Consider the following 26405-nt stretch of genomic DNA (forward strand, 5'->3'; position numbering starts at 1 on the left):
CAGCAACCATGCGGGGCTTAGCGGGCGAGCACTGACGTACCCACCCCTTGCGGAGTCGAGGCACCGCGCACCGAGAGTTGAGTGGAGGCCCGGCGGTCCAGAGAAGTCGGCAGGCGGCCCTGCAGCCGTGGACGGCTGGAGTTTGGCAATGGAAGAGAGGGCAGCGGCATGAGGCCTGGTGAGCGGAGGTGCTGGGCGGCGGAGCGGTGGCGGCTGAGTAATGTCCGGCTGCAGCGTTGCGGTTCCCCGGGGCCGGCCGATGGAGCAGCGGTCTACGGGCTTGGTGGCTGAGTGTCTGGCGAAGGAGAGCCTCTCCGGGGTACAAGAACTGTCTGAGAACGACGAGCGGGTGAAAGACTGGGGGACTGCGACCCGGCCGCCTGGTGAGGGCCGCGACGCCATCTTGACGGCGCCTGTGGGTCACCACGCTGCGGTCCGGCCTAGCGAACGGAGCCTGTGAGCCGCGATCCGGCAGAGAGGGAGCCGGACGACCAGCGCAAACGAGAGACAGGAGCGCGAGTGCCGAGCCCAGAGGCTATAATGAGGTGAGGGGGACACCACTGGACTAGCGGCCGGGGGCTGCGAAGGCGTGCAACCACAGCAGCGGGGAGACTAGGCCGTCCGCTGGACCCAACGGAGGCGACCGGAGGGCTGCTTGTAGCACGGGAGCAGAGGGGGCCCCTCACTGGAGGACTGTGTCAGCTTGGTGGCATAGGTGGCCGGGAAGAGGCAGTGCCGGCTTAAGTGGGACTGAGCTCACAACGCTGCTGCGGTCCTGTTCAGCACCATACAGACAGCAGGAAGGGGTCCCTGGCCTACAGTACAGAGTATTCCCGTGTCTGGCTGGCGGGGGGACCGGAGTGGTCTGCCGGTGTCAGAGCGGTTGATCGCCACGGGGGATGTCCACTACCAGAGGCCCCCGAGGCAAGACAGTGATGGAACTTTTTGTGAAAACGCAGGCCGCCCACACGAAGGACACTGCGACGCCAAGTTCGGGGAAGATGCGGCCGGACGCAGACGGGGGCTCACAGCCCATTACAAAGGCGTTTTTGGAGTCCCACTTCACATCCTTAAGGGAAGACATTCAAACCTTAAAGACTTATTTTGCTAGCGAAATCAAGGAGGTGCGGCGAGAGATGGACGGGATAGGGGAGCGAGTGGCGGACCTGAAGTCCAAAAGTGATAACAAAGACACTGAGCTGGCGGCCCTGCAGCAGGAAATCATCCGCCTCCATGATCAACAGGTGGATCTTCAGCTGCACATGGAGGATCTAGAGAACCGCTCTAGAAGACATAACATACGTATTCGAAACCTCGCTATGTCCGAGGCAACCAGGGACACGTTTCGATATGCCAGGGAGCTTTTTAATCATGTGCTGGGGCGCCCGCTGGACTCGGAACTCCGTCTTGATAGGGCGCATCGGGCGGTTCCCCCGAGAGCATCGCCGCCCCCCCCCCCCCCCCTGGTCTGCGTCCAAGACTATCGCACTAAGGAGGATATCCTCCAGAAGGCAAGGCAGATGCACCCACTCACGTTTCAGGGAACGTCGCCGCTGCTGTACCAGGGTCTGGCGGCTCTCACGCTGCACAAGCGTCGCCTCTTCAAGCCTGTCACGTCTCATCTGCAACAGAAGAATATTCCCTACAGTTAGGGACACCCCTTCCGACTGATCTTTAAGATGGAGAACAAACAGTACCAGCTGCGGTCGGTCTCAGAGGCCTGCCGTTTGCTGGGAATTGAGCCACCCGAGGAGGAAGTGGAGGACCAGAGGGGTACGACAGTGATGAATGAGCTCAGGCCCAATGGCGCCAGCAACGGAGGCGGCGGCGGCGATTGAATAAACCCCCAGTGACTGAGATCGCAGCAGGGCGTCGGGTGGCGGTGGAAGCTGTAGCCATAGATGGTGGTGCGGATCCTACGGGGTGAGGGGCCGGGAGCTTCAAGGTGGCCCTGATTGCCCGGTTTGGATGCGAGTCCGTCGGCGGGAGGGAGATCCCAGGTAGGCTCGCTGGATTACCCCGTGCTACTTTTTTCCTTTCGTCTCTGGATGAAGGACTACTTGTGTGTGAAGTTCAGAGGGGGGTTGGGGTTTGGGCGGGGGGGGGGGGGGGGGATGGTCCATGGTTCACTCGTTGTGTGGGATTGTGTTTGGCCCTGTGATTCGGAGCTTGTGCGGGTGGTGGGGTTAGGGTATGCTGGGGCAGAGGTCCTTTGGGATGCTGCGATGGATGGAACATGGTTACACCAGTTAGATGACGCCAGATGATTTGATTGTCCTCAAACTAAACGTAAGGGGTCTGAATAATCCAGTCAAACGTAAAGCGATCCTGCTTAGCTTAGTGCAGTCTCAAGCAGACATTTGCCTCCTCCAGGAGACGCATCTCCTCACTAAAGATTGTCAGCGGCTTCGTTCCTGTAATTTCCACTTCCAATTTTTCTCCTCGTGCCCCACTAAAAAGGCGGGGGTGGCAATTTTGTGGCTCACAAGTTCAGGGGTAAGGTAATAGGTAAAGCTGCTGAATTAAGGGGAGGCTGCTGGTGTACAGGTTTGCAGTGGGAGACACTACTTACATGATTGGCACAATATATGGGCCCAATGAAGGTCAAGAAAAGTTTCTGCACAGGGCTCTCACTGAAATCACAGACACGACTGATCGCTACATCCTGCTGGGTGGGGATTTGAACTTAGTTTTTGACAATGTATTGGACAGGTCTTGTCAGCGTACCTCGCAGGTGGAGGCTCTCACACCCGGAGGGCTTGGCCCGCTTGACGGATTCGTGGCGCATGTTCCACCCAGGGGAGAGGGACTACACGTACTTTTCTGCTGCACATAAAACGTACGCGCGTTTGGACTACCTGCTTGTCTCTACACCCACTCAGGCACACGTCACTAGTGTTGACATAGGCACGGCCTCTTTCCGACCATGCACCAGTTACGGCAGTCCTCTCTGTACCTGCAACGCAGCGCTCACGTAGGGTCTGGCGGTTACGGGAGTCATTGCTGTACAGGAAGGAGGTGGTCTCTAAAATTCAGTGCGCAATAGCGGACCACCTTTCCCATATTAGCAATGCTGAAACTACGCTGGGTACGCAGTGGGCCGCTCTGAAGGCAGTTCTTAGGGGGGAGTTCATCTCTATCTCGATGGCGGAGAATGTGGAACGTCGGGCTAAGCGAGACGAGCTTACACAACAGACCAGGGAGCTGGAACAAATACATAGGAGGACAGGGGCCCGAGGATATGGAGGCAGCTGAAAGCAGTGCGCCAGCAACTCGTGGCGTTAGACTTAGACCGGGGAGGAATTCGCGGCCTTGCGGTTGCGTCATGCATACTATACCGGCGGGGACAGATGCGGGTGCCTATTGGCGCATAAACTACGAGAAGTCACACGGCGACGGGAGGTTCAGGAGATCGGCGGGAAAGATGGCTCTCCGGTTACTGTAGATCATGCTATAGCTAGCATCTTTAGCTCATTTTATGCAGGGCTATACTCTGCTGACCCCCCCGCCCCCGAGGCAGAGGTGGACTTTCTGGCTTCTGTTCCCCTGCCAGAACTGTCACAGGACCAGATGGAGTGTCTGGAGAGAGACATACGTATGGAGGAGGTTATCTCTGCCATCTCTCGCCTCAAGATAGCTAAAGCTCCTGGGCCGGACGGCTCTCCGGCAAGGTTCTACAAGACCTTCTGTGCCCAGGTGGCCCCGCTGCTTGCTCGACTTTTCACCTCCTTTTCGGAGGAGGGGGCGATAACGGGAGACCTGCTAGAGGCATCTATTGCCGTGATACCCAAGCCGGTCAAGGATCATACCGAGCTTTATACCGGAATACTCGCCTCACGTTTGGGCCCGTACATGGAGGGGCTGGTTGACCTGGACCAGTCCGGGTTCATCCCGGAACGCCAGACCTCTGATAATACCAATACCAAAAGAGCCTTCCACCTCCTCGAAAAAGCTGTGCGTACAGAGGGCGAATATTTGATGCTGGCCCTACCTGAAGAGGGTTCTAGAGAAGGCGGGTGTGGGCCCGAAATTTCGGACCCGGGTGATGAATTGCTATAAGTCCCCCTCGGCCACGGTCCGGGTCAACGGATGTATGCCGCCCAGATTTGCGATCGAACGGGGTACCAGACAGGGGTGCCTGTTGTCTCCCCTACTATTCGCCCTCTATATGGAACCCCTTGCACAGCTGCTGAGGTTGGACTCGAAGGTGCAGGGAATCGGGTTTGGGGGCGATGTCCATACCATAAGTCTGTATGCCGATGACGTACTGATCTCGCTTTCCAACCCCAGGGACTCCCTCCCTCCCTGCGTGCTTTGAAGACCTCGGGAAGTTTGGACGGGTCTCGGGCTTCAAAGTTAACATGACCAAGTCGGTGGCCCTTGACTTGTCACTAGAGGCGACCACCCGTACCGGTCTGCAGGCGGCGTTTCCCATTCAGTGGGCCTCAGAGGCGGTGCCGTACCTTGGGATACAACTGGCTCCTTCCCTCGCGACCTAGGTAGATATCAACTATTCCCAATTGCGACAGAAAATTAGGCGCGAGTTGGGGCAGTGGAAATATTACCCGCTGTCCTGGCTGGGTAGGGTTGCGGCTGTCAAGATGACCGTCCTCCCTCAAATTTTATACCTCTACCGCACGATTCCCCTTGGGGCCCCCTTGGGGCCCCCTTGGGGTTGGATAAAACTGATGCAATGAGTTGTCGCAGTTTATATGGAATGGGAGGAAGCCACACCTGAAGATGCGGATAGCGATGCGTGCCCCGAAGCAGGGTGGGATAGGGATCCCGGATCTGGCTACATATTTTCAAGCGACCCAACTGCGCTTCCTGGTGGAGTGGACTAGGTGGGAGTCCGGGAAACACTGGTTGTTCTAGGACCAAGCCATTGCCGGGAGAACCTTGCAGGAGATTCCCTTCATGCGCCGGGAACACAGGCCCCCTAATCTCTATGCTTTCTTTATTACACGGGTGCCATTGGAGGTCTAGGACCGATTGGGGGGGGGTTAGCCAGGACTTCACTACTCTCCCATCGCCCCTTACCCCCATTGTGGGGAACCCGACTTCCAGCCGGGAATGGACGAACGGGCCTCTGCACGCTGCAAGCCTGCTGGCTGCCGAGCTCTCTACCATATCTATGGCCCGGAGGGCGTCATCCCCTTCCTACAGTTCCGTCAGGAGTTCGGACTGCCGAAATCCGAAAGACTCAGATATCTGCAGGTGAGACACTGGGCGCTCAATACCGGGGTGCGGTATGTAGGAGAGTGGGGTCTGCAATCCTATGGTCACCCCAGATTTTTGCTTTTTGCTTCACTGGTTTACGACTTTCCCTGGCTGTTAGCCTGCTAATCAGACCCACAGCCTAGCTGTTCTCTCTAAATTGACATCCATGTACTTTAGGTGCATTTATCAATTGGTACTGGGCCACCTTATCAGTCCCTGTACAGAGTACCTTAGGTATCCAGGGCATAGGTGTACCCAGGGCCTACCAGGGGCAGCAGCATGTATTATGCCACCCCTGGCTGGCCATCCAAAACTGACACAACTGGCTGCACGACAGCTGGGGCAAGGTGGTGTAATCACCCTTTGCTGTAGATATAGTATACCTATATCTAACCCTAAAATGGACACATATATTCCTATCAGTCACTCCTATGGAAGGCCTTATCAATCCTGAAGGCAGAGTGCTTGGAATTATGTGAGATGGTGCTCTGGCATGAGCTGAGCCCGTCTGCAGCTTGCGGAACCAAGTCCTAATAGCTGTTCCATGATAACGCTATACCATATACTCTTATTTTTATTTTGTTTATTTTATTTATTTTGAAAGTTTTATATAGCGCGAACAAGATCTTTGCAGATAACAGAGCGCTTTACAGAGGCAGGTGTAATCATCATCAAGATCATCACGTTCCATTACATAGCAAAAATATTAAGTATAGTACAGGTATGAGGTAGCCAGGCATAGTAGGAGCGTATGACAACAAAAACGCTGTGATTATACAGAGATGGAGAGAAAAAAAAAAAGAAAAAAAAAGGATCTAAGCATTTCATACTAATATAGGTCAACATCATCATCATCAAGATCATCACGCTCCAGTACATAGCAAAAATATTACGTATAGTACAGGTATGAGGTAGCCAGGCATAGTGGGAGCGTATGACAACAAAAACGCCGTGATTATACAGAGATGGAGAAAAAGACTAATATAGGTCACAACACACGTGCAGAGGAATATATAGGCTATATCATAATAAAATGCTGGAGTACTGTTCGCAGTGTAAGTGAAACGCATTGTTCAAGTGTATTTAGCCATAAGGATACTTTTGACTTCTTTCTTAAAAAGAAGGGAGGAGGAGATGAGCCTCGTTTCAGGAGGGAGTGCGTTCCAGATCCTGGGCGCCATTCCAGAGAAGGAGCGTTTGTTTTTTCCTTCCGGAATCTTCGCGGTTTCAGCAGAAGATTGTTTGAGCTCCTGGTAGTTCTGGACCCCCCGGAAATTGTCAACTTCTGAGTGAGGTAGCTGGGTGATTTCAGGTGTATAGCCTTGTGCGTCATGCAGGCAATTTTCAGCTGTATTCTGGCTTCAAGAGGCAGCCAGTTCAAGGATTTGAAGTCCGGGGAGATATGTGAGTGTTTTTTTGATCCAGTGATGAGTCTCGCTGCCGCATTTAGTGACGCTCTGAGGGGTGCAGTTGTCGTTAGGGGGAGGCCGCAGAGGGCCACGCTGCCGTAGTCTATGCGAGGAATGACCAGAGCTTGTACTGCTATTTGGAAGTCTTTTGCTGGAAGGAAAGGTTTCAGATTCCTCAAGGTATTTATTTGGAAGTTCGCCCCCTTGGTAGCCTTGCTGATATGCTGCTGCATGTTGAGGTTGGTGTCAAGTGTTATGCCTAAGAATTTTGCTGAGTCCACGATGGTCGGTTGGACATTGAGTGCTGTTAGGTGTTTAAGCCATGTTTGAGCGGAAGATATTTTCGAGGGAGGTGAGATTAGGAGGAACTCAGTCTTCATAGCATTGATTTTGAGGTGGTTGTCGGCCAGCCAGGATTGGGTGCTTCTGATCGTTGAGTTCAGACTCAGGATGTCGTTGGGGGAATGTAACTTGAGATATATTTGAGTGTCATCGGCGTACATGTGAAAGTGTTAATTTGATGTTTGTAGCAGGGTGGTGAGAGGCTCCATAACTAGGTTGAACAAAGTAGGGGATAGGCAGGATCCTTGAGGGACACCTAACGACACCGGAACTGGGGAAGACATCAGGTTTTTGCTCTTGAATTTTTGAGACCGGTTGTGTAGGAAGGAAGTGAACCAGCGAAGCACAGTCCCAGAGAAGCCCATTCTTGTCTTTAGGAGATCGAGTAAGTTCTCATGTTTCACTGTGTCAAATGCTGACGAAAGATCAAGAAGGATGAGGAGGCAGGTATTATTTTGATCTAGGATTTGGATGGCATCGTCAATTATGTGAGTCATAGCCGTTTCAGTGCTGTGCCCTGCTCGGAAGCCTGATTGGTGTGGGTTGAGGAGATCGAACTGTTCTATGTGCTTTGTCATTTGTAATTGGACGCATTTTTCTAAGAGTTTGGCGAGAGTGGGAATGTTGGTAATCGGACGGTAGTTGTTTAGATCAGTGGGGTCGGCTGTTGGTTTCTTCAGTAAAGGTGTAACTTGTCCCACTTTGAGGGAATCCGGGATGGCTCCTTGTAGAAGTGAGCTATTGATAATTTTAGTCCAGAGTGGGAGTAGCAGAGGAATGAAGTCTTTTACGGCGTTAGCAGGGAGAGGGTCAGTGAGGTGATTGGATGGTTTTAGGGTGCTGAGTATTCTGTCAATTTCTACTTCCGAGTAAGTGTCAAAGGATGACCAGGTCGCATTGTTTTTTAGTTTATTGGGAGTTATGCAGTTGGGGATTGAGTAAAGGCTTGCATCATTGAGGAGGTCTCTCCTTATATTGTCAGTTTTTTCGTTAAAGAAGGATGAGAAATCTTCACAGGAAGGAGTAGTGCTCATAATGTCGATAGCTAGGGGTTGTTCTTTAGATTGAGATCGGATTAGCTCGAACAGTTTACTTGGCCGGTTTTTTGCTTGGTCTAGCTGGACTCTGAAGAACTCTGACTTTGAGCGTTTTATTTTCCTGAAGTATGCATTTCTCTTTTTCCTCAGGGTTTTAAGATGCAGTGCCGAGGGGACTGATCTCCAGGTGCGCTCTGCCATTCTCATAGCCCGTCTCTCTTCATTGAGACTCCCGTTGTACCAGGGGTTGGATGTCTTAGTGGATGCTCTTTTCAGTTGCATTGGAGCAGCCTCATTGATTATTGAGGCCATGGAGTTGAGATAGTGGTCAGTCAGGTCCTGGACGTCAGTAACGTCGGTAGGGGGGAGTAGGAGATTACAGCTGCTAGGGGGTAGAGAGTTTGCATTGAGTTTCTTCATGTCTCTTTTCCAAACTTTGGGCATGGCGTGTTGCACCGGAATGAGTTTTACTTTTTCCTTGATGAGGAATGTGATAATGTGGTGGTCTGACCAGTCACAAGGTTGGATTGATTCAAGTTGAGTGGTGCCTTCTTTGGAGATGACCAGGTCGAGGATGGAGCCTTTGTCATGTGTTGGAGTGTTGCAAATTTGCGTGAGGTTAGAAGCGATGAGGAAACTTTTGAGGCTATTAACTACAGCGTCACTGCTATCATTCCAGTGGAGATTGTAGTCACCAAGGTAAATTTGTGTGTTTTGGCGTCCAGCGTTGATAGATATTGTGTCCATGAGTTGTTGGGAGAAGAGGAGGTTGTCCCCCGGGGGGTGGTACATGATGTGTAGTGAACATACAGGTTTGTTCTCACTGATGACATCCAGGCATAAGTATTCACAGGAGGTATGAGAAGGGGCGGAGACTTTGTTAATAGAGAGGTTGCTCTTGTAAATGCATGCGATTCCGCCGCCTGTCTTGTTGGGCCTGTCAAGTCTGGTGATGCAGTAGTTGGGGGGGACTAGGATATCCATGATAGGATTGGAGGATTCAGTTAACCATGTCTCAGTTAGTATGGCTAAGTCAATGTTCCTGGACAAGATGAGGTCAGCGACCTCCGTCGAGTGTTTTTGGGCCGATCTACAGTTGAGAAGTGTGCATTTGAGTCTGGGGGTGCACGGGGAGGTGGAGGGGTCCATAGTGAGAGGGACTTTAGTGAGGTTGTCGGGAACAGAGCCTCTGGTGCTATGCGAGGGGTGCCTAATAGCGTTGGAGAGAATCGTAGGGATGGACATGTGCATGGTGGCTAAGCTGTTTTGGGTTGCCGGTGCATAAGTGCTGAGTAGGGTGTGTATATCGCTGTCCGAGAGAGTCTTGATTGCGCGCTGGGGCGGTTGGCGGTATTGCGAGCGGGGATGGAGGTCCAATGTAAGGAGCGATTAGGATGTGACTTGATGGTGCGCTTAGGCCTGTTGGAGATATTGCGAGGGGGAATAGAGGTCCCACGTATGGGGAGCCTAGGATGTGGGGGGGAGTTGACGATTCGTTGAGACGTGGTGGAGAGGGGTGTACGCTCGGTGTGCATGAGGAGTGACTCTGTGAGTGTGTGGAGATCTTCTTTCACTTGGAGGAGGGTGGTCATGATTGCGTCCAGCGTGCCGTAGGGTATGGGGTTAGAGTTATTGGAAGGGTAGTCAATAACAGGTGGGGTGAGGCAAATGCGAGACGTGTGGAAATTGGTCGAAGCGGGGGGGCAATTGTAGTACTGGGGAGTGAGAGTGGGGGGGCGATGTTGAGGGGGGAGTGGGGACCAGGAGTGGAGGGGGAGCTAAGGGTGGGGAGTGAACTGTTGAGGGACGAGTGGAGGCTAGGAGTGAAGGGGGTGCATGGGGTGGGAGGGGAAGTGTTGAGTGTTGGGTGTTGATCTGGAGTGCGTTGAGTGCCACAGAGGGGGGGTGTGCTGTTGGGGGAGGAGTGAAGGCTAGGAGTGGCGGGAGTGCATGGAGTGCAGAGAGTGGGGAGGGAGGTATTGAGGGAGGAGTGGGGGCCCGGAGGGGGGGAGCAGGGAGTGGGGGGAGAGTGGGCACCGTTGGAGGGGGAGCTAGGTGCGGCAGGAGTGTAGGGAGTTGGGGGGGTGGTGATATTGAGGGACGAGTGGAGGCTAGGAGTGGTGGGAGTGCATGGAGTGGGGGGGGAGGTGATGAGGGAGGGGTGTATGTCAGGAGTTGTATGAGTGCAGAGAGTGGGGGGGAGGTATTGAGGGAGGAGTGGGGACCCGGAGGGGGGGAGCGGGGAGTGGGGGGAGAGTGGGCACCGTTGGAGGGGGAGCTAGGTGCGGCAGGAGTGTAGGGAGTGCGGGGGGTGGTGATATTGAGGGGGCATTTGGGATGGCATAGAGTCGGGTTGTGAGGGTCAGAGGCGGTGGGTCGTTCTGCGGTGTTAGTTGGAGGTGATGAGTTCTGGTTCAGTTGAATTGGGGTATGTGTGGAGGGCCAACCATTGGGGAGGTGCTCTTTGAAAGTGGGGAACAGGTTGTCAAGTAGTTCCAGGTTTCTGTCTGTGGATTGAATTAGAATAACCCCGTTATTGTAGATAGTAATGGCCGTGCTGCCTGGGAAGAGTTTAGATGGTGCGATGGAGATTTAGTCCATGAGCGGATTTCCTGGTGGTGGAGATGTTGAGTAGGGTGAAGAACGCTTTTTTCCATTGAGCTCTGCGAGCGGTGTGGAAGATGATATCAGTGTTCAAGGACCCATTTACCGGAGAGAAGTAGGTGTCGGCAAAGGGTGTTTCAGGGTGGGACCCCAGGAAGTTGTGTTAAAGCGTTTAGCGGCTTTTTTTGTGAGCACGGGTGGGTAGATTATTTTATACGTGTGCTTGCCGCAGTGTTCCATGTTAGGATGGCGTCAAGGCGAGTGTGGGGGAGTGCACAGAGTAGGTATACAAGAGCACAGGTAAATGCAGACAGTAAAATACATATAAATGCTAATAATAGCTCTTAAGTGCATTATAATCCTCGCGGTTGATGCTAACTCTGGTATAACATTATCAAAACATGTCGTAAGGTGTCATACGAATTGGAATACTACCCCCTCGCCAATTCTGGCGACGGGGGTAGCATTCCACCCTTCTAGAGGGACACGACATGTATGTAACTGTGAACCCCGGTTAAAGTTAACTCGAGCCTAGGCATCACAAAATGTATGCTGCCACCACAGACACAAGTCTGACCTCCTGCTGCTGGGAGTCCTTCCAGCGAGGGAGGCTTGGACAAAGGGTTTCCTGCCTTGGGCGGTGCTAGCACCACCCCAGACAGGATTTTGTGTATTGGGTAGGACAGGCCTGAAAGGAATGAGACATGCCTGGGGCACACAAGGTGTCCTGTGCATACACCGGTTCAAACCAGTTGCTGGGGCATCCCTGCCCCAGCTCTGGCGCGAAACTGGACAAAGGATAGGGGGTGTAGCCACCCCCCTTACTGGTTTCACCCAGGGGAGGGACCTAGTCAGTAGTGCAGCCCCCTTTAGGAGAATAAAGGTAGGAGCTGGTCCCATTCCAAATTAGATTAATCCTGAACTACTCTACAAGAAGAAACTCTGGACTTCGACGTTCTGCTCCACAGAAGACTGAAGAAATCTCCCTTGTGGGCAAGGAGTGTCCACCCTGCAACTGCAGGCACCATCAAGCGTCCAGCGGCTTCACTTTGTTGTCTTCCCTCGAGGATCCAGACTTCAGAGCCCAGCGAGACCCGGATTCCCAGACCTCTCCGACCTCAACTCACATCTGCAGCAAAGCTGAGACCCGTGGGTGCGACGAGACACGTGGGACCGGCCATCTTGAAAGAACCTGCACTTCGCATCCAGCACGACTCCCGAGGTAAACTCGACCAAGTGCTTTGGGGATTGAGAAGCCCCAGCCCCGAGCAGCTCCTGCACCGAAGATCAGCCCTCCAGCTTCCACGAGATCTGCGTGGGGCCCTTCTGCTTGTTTTCTGCTCGACGCGTTGTCTGGTCACTTGCCGGCTGGCTAGTGGCCTCCTAGACGACGAACTTTGAAACCTTCACTGCTGGTCTGGTTGCTCCAGACTGGCCCTTGCTCCCTTCCAAAAGAGGAGCACCCTGGACCTTCCTGGTCCACTCCAGACGCCGTTTCCACTCACCACGTGGGTTGCCTTTGCCAAGGCCTGTTGACGCCGAATCTGGATCCAACACCGCCGACAGCGAGAGCCTGCGTGGGACAGCTCATGCCTCCATCCTGGTCGTCGAAGACACCTCCTGGTCCACGTGGCTGCAGAGACCAGCGTCCACTCTTCACCTGATCGCGACGACAGCATCTGGTTCCTTCCTGGTTCCACACCGGTCACTGGCTAGTGACTTTGAACACTGTCCCCTCTGCTTTCAGGTCCTCTTCTTCACCGATCCACCCTTGGATCGCACCGGACATCTTCCTCCTGGTTGCCTGCAGCATCTTTTCTTCCAGGCTCCATAGACTTCAACGCGAGAACCCGACACACTTTAAAACCTATGCACCTGCAGCCCGTGGGTGAGGTAACGAGAGCATTTCGGTGCACAAGGGTAGTTTAACTGTCCTAGTGTCCAGTTCCACAGTCGTTTTAGTCCTAACTAGTCAGGATTGTCCGTACTCACCTTTAACTTGAACTGTACTGTCCATAGACGTTGTTACGCATCTCGCGTGTGAGTTCACACTCTGCACACGCGTTCCGTGGGCCTCCTATTACTTACCTAAAGTTAGGGTAGCGTGGTCCCAACGATCCTACAACCTCTGGACAGCTCCATTCCCTCTATCGATTTCACATTCCACTTACTTAGTATATGGTTTGACGTGCCCCTAGGGCACCATTGTAATTTTGTGCAACTTGTCGTATTTTGCTTAAGCGATTGTCATGTGCTTAGCCCTCTGACCTCATAAAGAGTTCAGAGGTGTTGTTATTAATAAATATAGTGTTTATTTTCATAACAACCTGTGTGGTGTCCTTTCATCTGGTATTCAAGGGGTTATATTGTGGTAAAACAGCTGGCTTCACATGCCAAAAGAGTTTAGCCTAAGACTGCTTTGTCCATGCTACCATTAGGATAGCTGGTCTATAAGGTTGACTTACAACCAATCACCATAAGGGTTGTTTGGACTGATACAAGGTGATCACTAGAACTAGTGAGCATCATATATCAGGCCAACTTCTCACACGGTCCTCGACAGATAGACGCTTGACACCATTCGAACGGTGGTTGATTACCCGCACCACAGATAGACAGCTGATCTCGGATTTATATAAAATGCTTATGCACAAACACACGTACACCTATAACGCAGGCAGGGTGCGATGGGAGCGGGAGCTGGGGCGGTCCCTTACACACAAGGATGGGGAGGGGATATACTATAGGGCGCGACATTCGGCATACCACATGGGACTCACTGACACCCTCACGAAGGTAGCGACCTACTGGTACTATACCCCTGAGCGCCTGTATGAGATGGACCGTGCTAATGACCTCCTGTGCTGTAAGTTCCTACAGGAATACTGGAGTCAGATTCTAACGGATATAGACACCCACTTCGACACGGAGATCCCACACTTTCCCTCCTATGGCCTCCTGGGGCTTCCTAATGCACTAACCTACCCATTGAGGTCTCGGAGGGGTCGCCTGCTTGCTATCGTGTTGGGGTCCGCAGTGCAGAACATACTGGCACATTGGCGCTCGGCGCAGATTCCCACCTACCTGGGCTGGCTTCATCGCCTTTGGATGATACTTGGCATGGAAAAGCTTTCGTTGTCTAGAATGGGCGAGGGAGCTAAATATGCAGAATTGTGGAGACCCTTCTTGTCCTTGCTGGCGTCCGAGTTCATTGAGGTGACATGTCCTAAATACCTCCGATTATTCAGGTTGACGGAAGTGGGGGAGGACAGGTGCGGCTCTGAAGGATGGGTAAGGACATCAGGGAGAAAGGAGAGGACCATGGACCATGGGGGAGGGAGAGGGGAGGGGCGGAGGGTGAGGGCTAAGGGTGTGGGTGGGGGTTTGTTTGGTTCTGGGCGGGAGGGAGGTTTGTTTGGGGGGTTCCTTTTCTTCGTTCACTTCAACAGGCGGAGGTGCAACTTAGCTCAGGCGGGTTGGAGGGTGGTGCAGCAGCGGTGCTGTTCCGAGGGGGCGGCTGGATAGCCCTTGGGGCATGAAGGGGACAGTGCACATACAGTTCGCGAAGCAGGGGGAACCATTGTTAAACACAGCAAGCCGCCTACAACCCAGCATGGGCCGGCCGCGTCATAAGCAAGCTGAATACACTAGAAGTCCCACAGGTGTGTCGTCAGTCCAGCATCCCTGGGCAGGTGCAGGCCACTCGAACCTAAAGAAATTCTTTATAATTGTACTATTTAACAAGAACGATTTTACTTGCCTGTTTACAGGAAATGTCCCAGTGTAGTATCCAGATATACTACAATGAGTAAGAAATGTTATCTAAAAAGTAACTTACCTGATATTTTATTGAAAAACCCAATTAGGTCTATGTACTGGATTTACAAAGCATTGCATTTCTCTGCAACAATACTGTAAGTCAAAACTAAGTGCATATTCCATTGCAATCCGTACTGTATTTCAATTGTATATTTACTGCAATGTACTTATCACTTACCTGTGCAAGGCTTGCTTGATTCCAGAAAAAAAATAACTAAATATTTTTATTCAAAAACAATTGGTCTGAAGTTGTCTTTGAGTCTGTGAATTAATTTTCTGACTGAGCGTGTACAACAAATGCTGAACACTGGGTTCTGATACTGCACTACTGCTTGACCAAACCTCCACAAATAGAGAGTGAGGTGCTATCTAATTTTACCTCTGCCTACCATTGGGGATCCACTGAACTCTGTGCACACTATACCTCACTTTGGTATAGTATACACAGAGCCAGCTTTCTACAGCCGGGGACTGAGATGTGAGCTTTACCACACCTTCCCCACCTGAGTGGTGGCAAATGTGGGCACATTTCCTTTGCTAGCTAGGTTTTCCTGCCGGTTCTCGCGACCAATATAAACCTCAGAACCTGTGGGAGAAAGTTGCTGACTGCAGCAAAAGGCTAGCTGTAGCTAACAAAGGCGGCAGGCCTTGAAGCTCCCTCCTCTGTGACCCTGCTCATCCTGGGGGAGGAGGTATCACACATCTGTCCAGGATGCGCTATGTTTCCGGACCCAGAGAGGGGAGGGCTCTCCACCCAGAGGTCCAGCAACCTGTTGGGTGGTGGCAGATGGCTGGAAGACTGTCCGGAACCTCACCAGAGTTGGTTGATTTTTAGGGGGCATCTCTAAGTTGCCCTCTGTTCATTTTTCATTAAATCAAACACTGGCATCGGTGTGGGTTTAAGGTGTTGGAAAGTTGATACCAAACTTCCCCTACTTTAGTAAAGTTGATACCAAACTTCCCCTACTTTAGTAAAGCCATCATGGAGCTATGGTGTTCGTGTTGACAAAGTCGCTGTCTGTGTACTCAAAATGGCTTTACTGCACTTATATTGTCTATGAATGGCACAGGCACTGTAGGAAGTTTTAAGAGTCGGAAGAACAACCCTGTTTTACCTATGAATCAGAATCTGAATTGCTTAATTTTATCCCAGAGGTTCTGCCACTACAAGTGCTGTATTCTAAATCAAATATAACCAGTGCAATGACTTGAGTGCGCTGTACACTGTTCACTGATGTATTGCATCCACAGTTAATTCTCTTTATACATTTTTTCTTTTCATTCAAAACAATTAACAATTCTTGTTTTTAAAAAAATTCTTAATCCTATAATTATATCACACCATTACAATTGATGATAAATCATTTAACAAATTACAATGCATCATTTTTTCAAACTTGTTTATATAATTTGTTGTTTAATTCGTGAATCATTTTTCTCATATGTTTTCAAATAGGTGCCCGATGCATTTTGGGACAATTATGTCCCTTCCTCGGGGCCAATTTAGAAAGGAAATCAATATACACATTGTTTCCCATACTGATATAGCCACACGTTAACTCAATTCCCAACCATTGGTTTGAATTCACCACAATAATTACCTGACAGAGATGTCTGTTTTTAATACTGAAAGTATGCTGGTTGTTTTCATGGGGTAGCTTTAAGATGCCCTCTGAATGCATTTTACATTAAATGTGCTGAAAGGTTGGCTACCAAACTTCACAGTTTTTAGTAAAGCCATTACAGAGCTGTGAAGTTTGTAATATCCAACTGCCAGACCATATACTCTATATGGCTGTACTACACTTACGATGTCTAAGAATAGACTTAAGCAAAATATGACAAAGTCCCTATTTTACCCTAGAATTTGGAAAAGGTGTATAATATGCAGACTCTCACACCCATTAGTACTATAACCACATGTCTAATAAATCACAAAACTATAAAGATATGAAAATCAAAACAGATGGGAATGATCTTTAGAAAAGTTGTACAATTTATTCAATATTTAAAAAAAAGACATTCATACATAGGTAAAGTGCCAACAATAAAAACGATTAAAAATGTGACAGTTCACATAAAAACACAATTAAAAATGCAAGGTTGTCGACGCGGCGTTTCGGTTTTGTAATAGCACCTTCATCAGGACAGAATTCTAATTAAAAAGAAACCTACAATTAGGTACATTCACTATTTGCTTTTTTTTATACAGAATCTGTAATAGTTTAACTGGAGAAACATCTTTTCAATAGAGACAATGTTGAAATTATTTTAAGGCACCATATTTTTATAACTTTTATTAAACACGTGGTATGTTGGGTTTAGGTATGAGTACAAGGAGGAAAAGTTTTACTCTTACTGGACGGTTCATGGTTAAAATTATTTAAATTAATTCTAAAACTGACGCTCTCTCTCTCAAAGACTGACTGACTCTCTCTCAAAGACTGACTGACTCTCTCTCAAAGACTGACTGACTCTCTCTCAAAGACGGACTGACTCTCTCAAAGACGGACTGACTCTCTCAAAGACGGACTGACTCTCTCAAAGACGGACTGACTCTCTCAAAGACGGACTGACTCTCTCAAAGACGGACTGACTCTCTCAAAGACGGACTGACTCTCTCAAAGACGGACTGACTCTCTCAAAGACGGACTGACTCCCTCTCAAAGACGGACTGACTCTCAAAGATGGACGGACTCTCTCTGAAAGACGGACTGACTCTCAAAGACTGACTGACTCTCTCTCAAAGACTGACTGACTCTCTCTCAAACACTGACTCTCTCTCTCAAAGACTGACTCTCTCTCTCTCTCTCAAAGACTGACTGACTCTCTCTCAAAGACTGACTGACTCTCTCTCAAAGACTGACTGACTCTCTCTCAAAGACTGACTGACTCTCTCTCAAAGACTGACTGACTCTCTCTCAAAGGCTGACTCTCTCTCAAAGACTGACTGACTCTCTCTCAAAGACTGACTTCACTCTCACTGGCTATCTCTCACTGTCTCTCTCTCACTGTCTCACTGACTGACACTCAGTGCCTGACTCACTCTCACTGGCTGGCTATCTCTCACTGGCTGGCTATCTCTCACTGGCTGACTCACTCTCACTGGCTGACTCACTCTCACTGGCTGACTCACTCTCACTGGCTGACTCACTCTCACTGGCTGACTCACTCTCACTGGCTGACTGACTCGCTCTCCCTCACTGGCTGACTGACTGACTCACTCTCACTGACTGACTGACTCACTCTCACTGACTGACTGACTCACTCACTTTCACTGACTGACTCTCACTCTCACTGACTGACTCTCACTCTCACTGACTGACTGACTTTCACTCTCACTGACTGACTCTCACTCTCACTGACTCTCACTCTGATGACTGACTGAACTTCACCCTCCTTTTATTTATGCGCCCATAACAACAAAAAAAACACAACAACCAACTGTAGGAAGGTAGATCCCTGACTATGGTTGCCCCCAACTTTTTGCCTGGTGTTTTGCTGGTTTTCCGACTTAGTTGACCGGAGGCCCTGCTATTCAGGACCCCAGGCCTACTGCTCTCTCTGTAAAATGGATTCCATGTACCTTAGGTACATATCTAATTGGATACTGAGTCACCTTATCAGTCCCTGTACAGTGTACCGTAGGTACCCAGGGCATAGGTGTACCCAGGGCCTACCAGGGGCTGCAGCATGTATTATGCCACCCCTGGCTGGCCATCCAAATCTGACACAACTGGATGCACGACAGCTGGGGCAAGGTGGTGTAATCACCCTTTGCTTTAGATATAGTATACCTATATCTAACCCAAAAATGGACACATGTATTCCTATCAGTCACTCCTATGGCAGGCCTTAACAATCCTGAAGGCAGAGTGCTTGGAATCATGTGAGATGGTGCTCTGGCATGAGCTGAGCCCGTTTGCAGCTTGCGGAACCAAGTCCTAATAGCTGTTCCATGATAACGCATACCATATACTCTTAAGTGCATTATAATCCTCGCGGTTATATGCCAACTCTGGTATCGCTTTATCAAAACATGTCGAGTAAGGTGTCATACGAATTGGAATACTAACCCCTCGCCAATTCTGGCGACGGGGTTAGCATTCCACCCTTCTAGAGGGACACGACATGTATGTAGCTGTAACCCCGGTTAAAGTTAACTCAAGCCTCAGCTCCACAAAATGGATGCTGCCACCTAGACACAAGTCTGCCCTCCTGCTGCTGGGAGTCCTTCCAGCAACGGAGGCCTGGACAAAGGGTTTCTTGTCAGGGGCGGTGCCAGCACCATCCCAGACAGGATTTTGTGTATCCCAGGTAGGCAGGGCTTTAGAGGAAGGTGACTGCAAGTGGCACCCCGGTGCTCACTATGCATAGGCCGGCTTGAACCAGTTCCAGGGGCACTCCAGCCCCTGATCTGGGGAAAAGCCCGGCAAAGGAGAGGGGTGTAACCACCCCCCTCCTAGTCCCACCCATAGGGCAGGACTTAGTCGCGTGCCAGCCCCCTTTCCCAGGATTAAGGTAGGAGCAGGCCCCCTTCCAAATCAGATCATCTTTGAATCCTGAAACTACTTTCCACGAAAGGAACTCAAGACATCTTCCTAAGATTTCTCCCTTGTGACTAAGGAGTAGTCACCCTGCAGCAGCAGGCACCACCCAAGCATCGCGGTCTGCTGTAAGTCTCTCCTCCGGATCAAGACTGCCCAGCTCGACGAGAACCGGCTTCCCTGGCACCTCTGACCTCTACCTGCCTCATCAGCCCAGCTGAGATTCGTGGGTGTGACGAGACCTCGAGGGACCGGCCATCTTCAAGACTGCACGACGCTTGTCCAGCACGACCACCGAGTGACCCTCGACTGAGTGCTTTGGGGTAAGAGAAGCCCCGACCCTGAGCAGCTCCAGCACCGAAGTTCAGCCCCCTTGCATCCACGAGATCTGCGTGGGGCCCTTCTGCTCTTTGCTGCTCACCGCGTTGTCAATGTCACTTGCCCGTTGGCTAGTGACCCTCCAGACGACGTCCTACGTTTGTTTCACCGCTGGTCTAGCTCCTCTGGACTGGCCCTTGTCTCCTCTTGAAGGGGAACTTCCTAGGACCCTCCTGGTCCACCCCAGACGCCATTTTGTGTCACCGCGTGGGCTTGCCTTAGCCAAGGCAACCGGATCCAGCATCGCCAGCAGCAGACATCCGACGTGGGACAGCTCGCAGACCTCCAGCCTGGTCGACATCAGCGCCCTGGTCCGTGCAGCAGCAGAATCCAGTGTCACCTCTTCACCTGGCTGAGTGACCTCGTCCGGTGCCATCCTGGTGCCCACCTAATCACTGGCTAGTGATTCAGAACTTGGTCCCCTCTGCTTACAGGTACTCTTCTTCAACTGATCCAGTCCTTGGATCAGCCCGGAACATCTTCACTGGTCGCCTGCCAGCAACTCTTACTTCAGGCTCCTGGTTCATCAACGAAGAAATCCGACGACACTTGAACCCTATGCAGCCGCAGCCCCTGGGCTAGGTAAACCGAGTACCCCGGTGCTCCAGCGTAGACCAACTCTCTAAGTGTCTAGATCCACTTTCGTTTTTGACCTACCTAGTCGGGTTCGCCCGAGAACACTAACTTTTGCATTTACTAGGATCCACAGACTTTGTCCCGCATTACGCGTGAGAGTTCCCACTCTGCACACGACGTCCCTAGGCCTCCTGCTTCTAATCTAAGGATTCAGCATTGTAGGCCTAGCGTTTCTAAAGTCCATGAGAGTAGTACTTACCTGCTAGTAATTTCGCATTCCACTTTTGTAATATTGGGTTTTTCGTGCCCCTCGGGCATTTGTGTAAATTGTGCGACTTTCAGTATTTCTTTAAGAGTTTTGTTGTGTGCTTAGCTCCCTGTCTCATAAAGAGCCAGGGTAGTCTTGTTATAAATAAATATACTTTATTTTTCATAACAACTTGTGTGGTGTCCTTTCACTTGGTGTTCAAGGGGTAAATGTGATGGTAAAACAGCTGGCTTAACACGCCCTCTAGAGTTTAGCCTAAAGACTGCACGTGTCCATGCTACTAGGATAGCTGGTCTATCAGGTTGACTTACAACCAAACATCAATAAGGGTTGTTTGGACTGATACAAAGTGTTCACTAGAATAGTGAACATTATATATCAGGCCAACTTCTCACACCAACCATTTGGACAGGTAGATACAAGTTGCCAGCATTGAAAGGACAAAAAAATCTCCAGACATTTTTAATACTTTAATATGTTCGTTTATTTGTACAGAATGCTTTTTTGGTCATATTTAAGGTAACAAAAATACTTCTCACACTTCTTTATTATAACTTTTCAGCATGCTGCAAACTTCTGTACAGCACAGCTTAAAGACATAGGTATAGTCAATATCTCTGGCTAAACACCTATAAGTTCACAAAGGCGAGACCTATTGGCTATGCCAATGCTTGTTATGTCTGGCACTCTTCTCCATTAACTATCTAATGCAAGATCATTTTAGTTAACCTGGAAATTTCTGAAGGCTGTCAAGCACCCATACGAATTGGCCATAGAGCCCTATTTAATTAGGAATTAAGTTATATTTGTGTTGAAAAAGTTGGAAAACCTCTCTTGGAGATGCTAGTAAAGTTGGTATTGTTTGTGAATCTTGGATCATAAGTCTTTTTCTTACCTATCTTGGCAGGACTGTCCAATTGTAGTGTACCCAAACATTTTTCGAAACCACTATACTAAGTATTTACAAGCAGCAAACTGAGAATCACCTGTCTTCCTTCATTTTTATTTAACTCCTTACAATGCACATCATATTAAAATCATTGCTGAAAACTGCCTAAAAAATAGTTTAACGGAGGCGTACTGTTTCATGTGTATTTTTTGTTTTGTCCTGTTCTAGTAGATTTCCTCGCATCGCTGGGCCCCGTCTCTCGCAGCCGCAAATGCGTCCCTCTGAAGTGAGCCGTCCTTCAATCCTTAAGCAGGATGACCTCAAGGAGTTTGATGAGTTGGACCAAGAAGTGGAGGATGGATGGGCAGGTAAAACTATTTTCATTATTGATTTCTGTCCCCATGACCCGGGGAAGGAGGAAAATCTGTTTTTCTTTTGTCTGCAGTTCTGGCAAGGGAAGAGTAAGGCCTAAACTGCTGTTTCCTGGTGGTGTTGGAACTGGGTCTGCTGTTTGGACCTTGACCTACCTCACTTCTTGTGTTCAACAGCTGCCTTTCTATGCATTCGAGAATATTTGTCGCTTGTCCTGGTGCCATGTCAATACCCTTGGGGCCATAGGCAGACCAGACCTCATGTGACTGCATTACTGACCTCTCCTTTCACAGCACAGCTTAAAGCCTGTGGTTTTCTGTAGGGGGCGTTTCTCTAGCACATTGTCTTTTCATTAAATTTGGCATCAATGAAAACAAGCAGAGTTGGGAGCAGATCTCCGGATCCGCTTAAAAGATTGTGGAAAAGACTGAACTATCGTAATTGATTTGGAGTGGCACATATATACAGCTCCATGCCGTCACGTCTACCGGAGGGGCGAGGTCACTGTGGAGTCTATTGGAGTGCTGGAAATCTTAACACCTTGGCTGCTAGAGGGTTTTCCCCTCCTGCGCTGAGCTTTGATGTTTCCCATTATACATGACGAGTTGACCTTGTCATGAGGCACACTGGAGCTGTGCTCATGACGAGTTCACCTTGTCATTAGCATGGAAGGTGTTAATATGAAAAAGGTTTGGATCCATTCAGACGCCTGGGGTCTTTAAAAGGAGAGGAGTCTGGTGTTCGAGTTAGCTGCAGAATGATAGAAATGTCAAAGTACTCTAAAAGGGTAGAATGAAGCACAATGACAGAGCTGTGTGTTATGAGATATCTCAGAGCTGGGAAAAAACTGAGAAATTGTGAGTGAGCTACCTGCTTGATTTCTGGTGGTCCAGTGGAAGCTTTAAAGTGATGAGAATGTTTCCTCTGCGCGAAGCTGTATGCCTAGGACAGCTTCCTGTTGTCCTTTCAAAAAGTATACAGGAATGACTTTATCAGAGTAGAAAGGTTTCTATACTTTTAACCTATGTTTCTAAATTTTATAATGGTGTTTTGACTTCTATTTATTTTTATTTGAATGATCAGAAAAGTAATACACGTTACATGTTTATCAGTGTGAGAAAGTGCCTTCTTTCTGCACGGTGGGCCCCACTTTTTGCTGAACTGCTGATGTATTTTGACTGAGTGTGCCCTGGGCTCCAGCGAATCAGATACCAAGGGCCTATATTCTTTCCCTAAAACTGCTTTGATGACCAAACCCAATTGCCATTCTCTGGTCACAGGTCAGTCCCTGGTAGATGGTACCACAGGTGCCCAGGGCACCGTGACCAGGGAAGGCCTCTAAGGGCTGCTGCACTTATTGTGTCACCCTTAGACGTCCTGTACCTTTACTCTCACAAACTGCCTTTGCAAGCTACGTGTCTTGGTGCAGAACAAAGTCGACATGACACACATACCTGTGTGCCATGCCTATAACCTACTGCCCTGGCGCACTATACAAGTGGTGAGGGTACAGGTGCATGAACCCTGCACCCCTACAGTGTCTAAGGTCATTCTTAGACATTGTAAGTGCTGTGCTGCCATTGAGCGTGTATGATGCTGCGAATTTGTCGTCTCAAACTCCACAGCACCTTAATGGCTACAATGAAAACTGAGAAGTTTGGTATCAAACTTCTCATCACATTAAACCCACACTGGTGCCAGTCTGGGGTGTAATGAAAAATGCACAAGGAGGGCATTGTAGAGATGCCCCTGAAAAATGACCTAACACTCGTGTCCAGGCTGAGTGGCTGCTCCCCAGCTGCTATCACCAGACATGTTTCTGGACTCCTGGGTTGAGAGCTTGCTGCTCTCGGGGGTCTGAAACAATTCACATCGAGGACGAGGTGCCAAGCCTCAATGAAGAGGGCAACCTGCTACCAGGTTGACTAAGATTGGACCTAGAGAATAGACTCCTGGCTAGGGAGAGCGAGAGCAGAGGTGGGCTTGGCACCCATCAATGGTGGCAGCAATGTACCTAATAAGGATAAATAGCAAACTTATGATCCTAAAACCAACCAATAGGATTTTCCTAAATATGAAGAGAGTGATGATACCACAAAATGGTTCACAGCCTTTGAGGGCTTGTGAAATGAGAAAAGTGAAGAAGTCAGACTGGGGGGCACTCATTCGTGAACTGTTCTATGGTAACTGCAGAGACAGACTCCTGACCCTTTCTGGGGCAGATGCTGGGTCTTATGACCTCATGAAGAGAAATCCTAATGAGGGATTTGAACACACAACTGAGGAATATAGAATTAGATTCTGGTCTCTGGTCGTGAAACAGGACTCTTTTGTCTACAACCCTCCTGACCTACAATCTCACCTGTTGCCGCCAGCTTGCCTGTTTCGCCGCCATTTCCTGCCACTTGTCTCCCCCCGCCGCCGCAGCCTCTGCCATCTCGGTCGCCGAGAGGGGGTGACTACGACTCCCAGGGAGCTTTGCGGCAGGAAGCTGCTCCATCAGATTTCCGTGCCTGGAGGCGCTTAAAAGTCAACACCAGCCTCGGGGGGGCGGGCTCTCTGGTCGTGAAACGGGACTCTTTTGTCTACAACCCTCCTGACCTACAATCTCACCTGTTCCTGTCAGCTCGCCTGTTTTGCCGCCATCTCCTGCCACTTGTCTCCCCCCGCCGCCGCTGCCTCTGCCATCTCGGCGCGGCCGCTGAGAGGGGGAGACTACAACTCCCAGGGAGCTTTGCGGCAGGAAGCCGCTCCATCAGATTTCCACGCCTGGAGGCTCTTAAAAGTCAACACCAGCCTCGGGGGAGCGGGCTCTCTGGTCGTGAAACGGGACTCTTTTGTCTACAACCCTCCTGACCTACAATCTCACCTGTTGCCGCCAGCTCGCCTGCTTCGCCGCCATCTCCTGCCACTTGTCTCCCCCCGCCGCCGCAGCCTCTGCCATCTCGGCGCGGCCGCTGAGGGGGAGACTACGACTCCCAGGGAGCTTTGCGGCAGGAAGCCGCTCCATCAGATTTCCGCGCCTGGAGGCGCTTAAAAGTCAACACCAGCCTCCGCGTCGCGGGACTAGCTGGGCTAAGCCCGGGCAAAGGGCGAGCCGTCTGTGGCCGTCCGGGCCTGGCCAAGGCTGGGCTGGGCCACCCCCCTTTATATTGCCATGGAGACTACACAAGTAAGACTGTAAAATATTTTCTGACTCTATACGTTATTGGTGCTTGTGAATGCTACGGCTGTTTACACACTATAAACATATGTGGTTAGCTTTTCTTATAACTTGATTTGTAATTAGTTCCATTGAGTTACTGCTTACCCCCCTTCCATTCCCATATATAAATCGTGTACACATATTATACATCATAGGAACATGAGTGGTCGTCGCAGTAAATCTAGGAAATCCTCGGCGGGAGGTTCAGTCCAAGGGACTTTAGATCTTTTTATTACAAGGGCTACATCTGCACTTGAAAGATAGATCGAAATGACGGAAAGGCGCATATCCATAGAACAGTTGTATAGTAAGCGCTCATCCTTGGGCAAAATACAGCTAGCTATCACTCCACCGACTCAGATTGCCCAAAAACCTCATGATGCTGACATCAGCATTCCATTACAACTTCAGGACCAAACATTCCTATCGTTAGTACACACAAATAAGTCATCTACTGACCAGCACTTAGAGACTACTTCAGAGGAGGAAATATGCATCGTCTCCTCTAGAGACTCCTCATCTAAGGAAACATACAATAGATCAACAGTTCACACCAAAACAACTAGAAATAGAAAAAGTGGGGCCACACATCATAACCAGAGAAAAGTTAAAATATTTATATCACCCAAGAATTGCCCAAAGAATATCGGGAAAAATCTTGGCAAGTACATTCAGGATCATCACACTCCATCCACCCATTTCACTAGTGATTTAATGTGTGGTATGGAGAAATTAGTTAAATCATTAATACTCCCGCTAGCAGAGCGATTTAAAAGAATGACTGAACAAATAGGGTGTATAGAAAAGGCCATACTAAAGAACACAGAATTGGTTAAAGAAATCGCCAAGCCAAGGAACAATCAACAAGTTTGTAAGACACAATCAAGGCTAACAGCAGTCGAGAAAGTATCTAGCAAAACCCCACGAACTTCACAAGTTAAGGACACAAATGTTCCCTTGACAACAGATAAAGGACAGTCCAAACACCATGAAGTAAGCACGGAGAGCTATGAAAAAACCAAAGACAATCCCCAGACTATTGTCCCTACGAACTCTCTTCCAGTTAAACCTCATACGACAAATAGGGAGGAAAGATCGGACGGACAGAACAAAAATACCGATAACCCTCAGACTAGCGGATTTAGGAAGTCTCTTTCCGCCAAACTCCAAATGCCATACCAGTAAAAAATTGACCTACCACCAGAGGTGGCCCCTTATGTCGTAATTTTAACAGGGGTATCGGAATTAACAGCGGGAAAATAGGGCTACAAGGAACTTAAAAACAAAGTCATATTTTGGCTGAGGAATAACAGGCCACTACCCCCCAATATAAATGGGGAAATTCTTCATGTTAGAAGACTTGGGTGGGTAGGTTCTAGACCAAAGGATATTAGACGGGACGTCATTATAATAGACTTCAGGGATCGCAGAGAAACCACACACATAAGTGACTGGTACTCTGAGAAAAGAGGGGAAGAAATCTCCACCTGCAATCTTAGCTATTTCTACCCTCAATCCCTATTTGTTCACCCCCCAAGGTCAAGGGCCCTTTATGGGTCTACTACAAGAAACTTTGTAAATAGGGACATTAAAATCAGAATCAAGGCCTTTTAAACCAATCACTTCTCCGTGCTCTCTGGGCTAGAAGGTGTTGATTGACTTTCTATCCAGGAGACTGGGGCCCATTACGCTTTAAATCAACTAGAAAGCTCACAAAACCAAAAAGCCAACACAAAGGG

The 26405-nt window shown here is 49.6% G+C and overlaps 1 protein-coding gene across 13 annotated transcripts in view; it reads left to right on the plus strand.

The window, feature by feature from the left end:
- The window catches only part of PRRC2A (proline rich coiled-coil 2A), a 1857131-nt gene that overhangs the window by 499087 nt on the left and 1331639 nt on the right, over positions 1 to 26405 (plus strand). For 10 of the 13 annotated variants that reach the window (XM_078645954.1, XM_078645958.1, XM_078645955.1 and 7 more), the window contains exon 9: positions 21318 to 21457. In XM_078645954.1, the coding sequence (XP_078502080.1) occupies positions 21318 to 21457 (140 nt within the window). The remainder of the gene's footprint in view (positions 1 to 21317; positions 21458 to 26405) is intronic. The other 3 variants (XM_078645956.1, XM_078645959.1, XM_078645964.1) reach the window with 1 other exon arrangement.

Source organism: Lissotriton helveticus, chromosome 5_1 (genome assembly GCF_964261635.1).
Source record: "Lissotriton helveticus chromosome 5_1, aLisHel1.1, whole genome shotgun sequence".
Classification (NCBI taxonomy): Eukaryota; Metazoa; Chordata; class Amphibia; order Caudata; family Salamandridae; genus Lissotriton; species Lissotriton helveticus.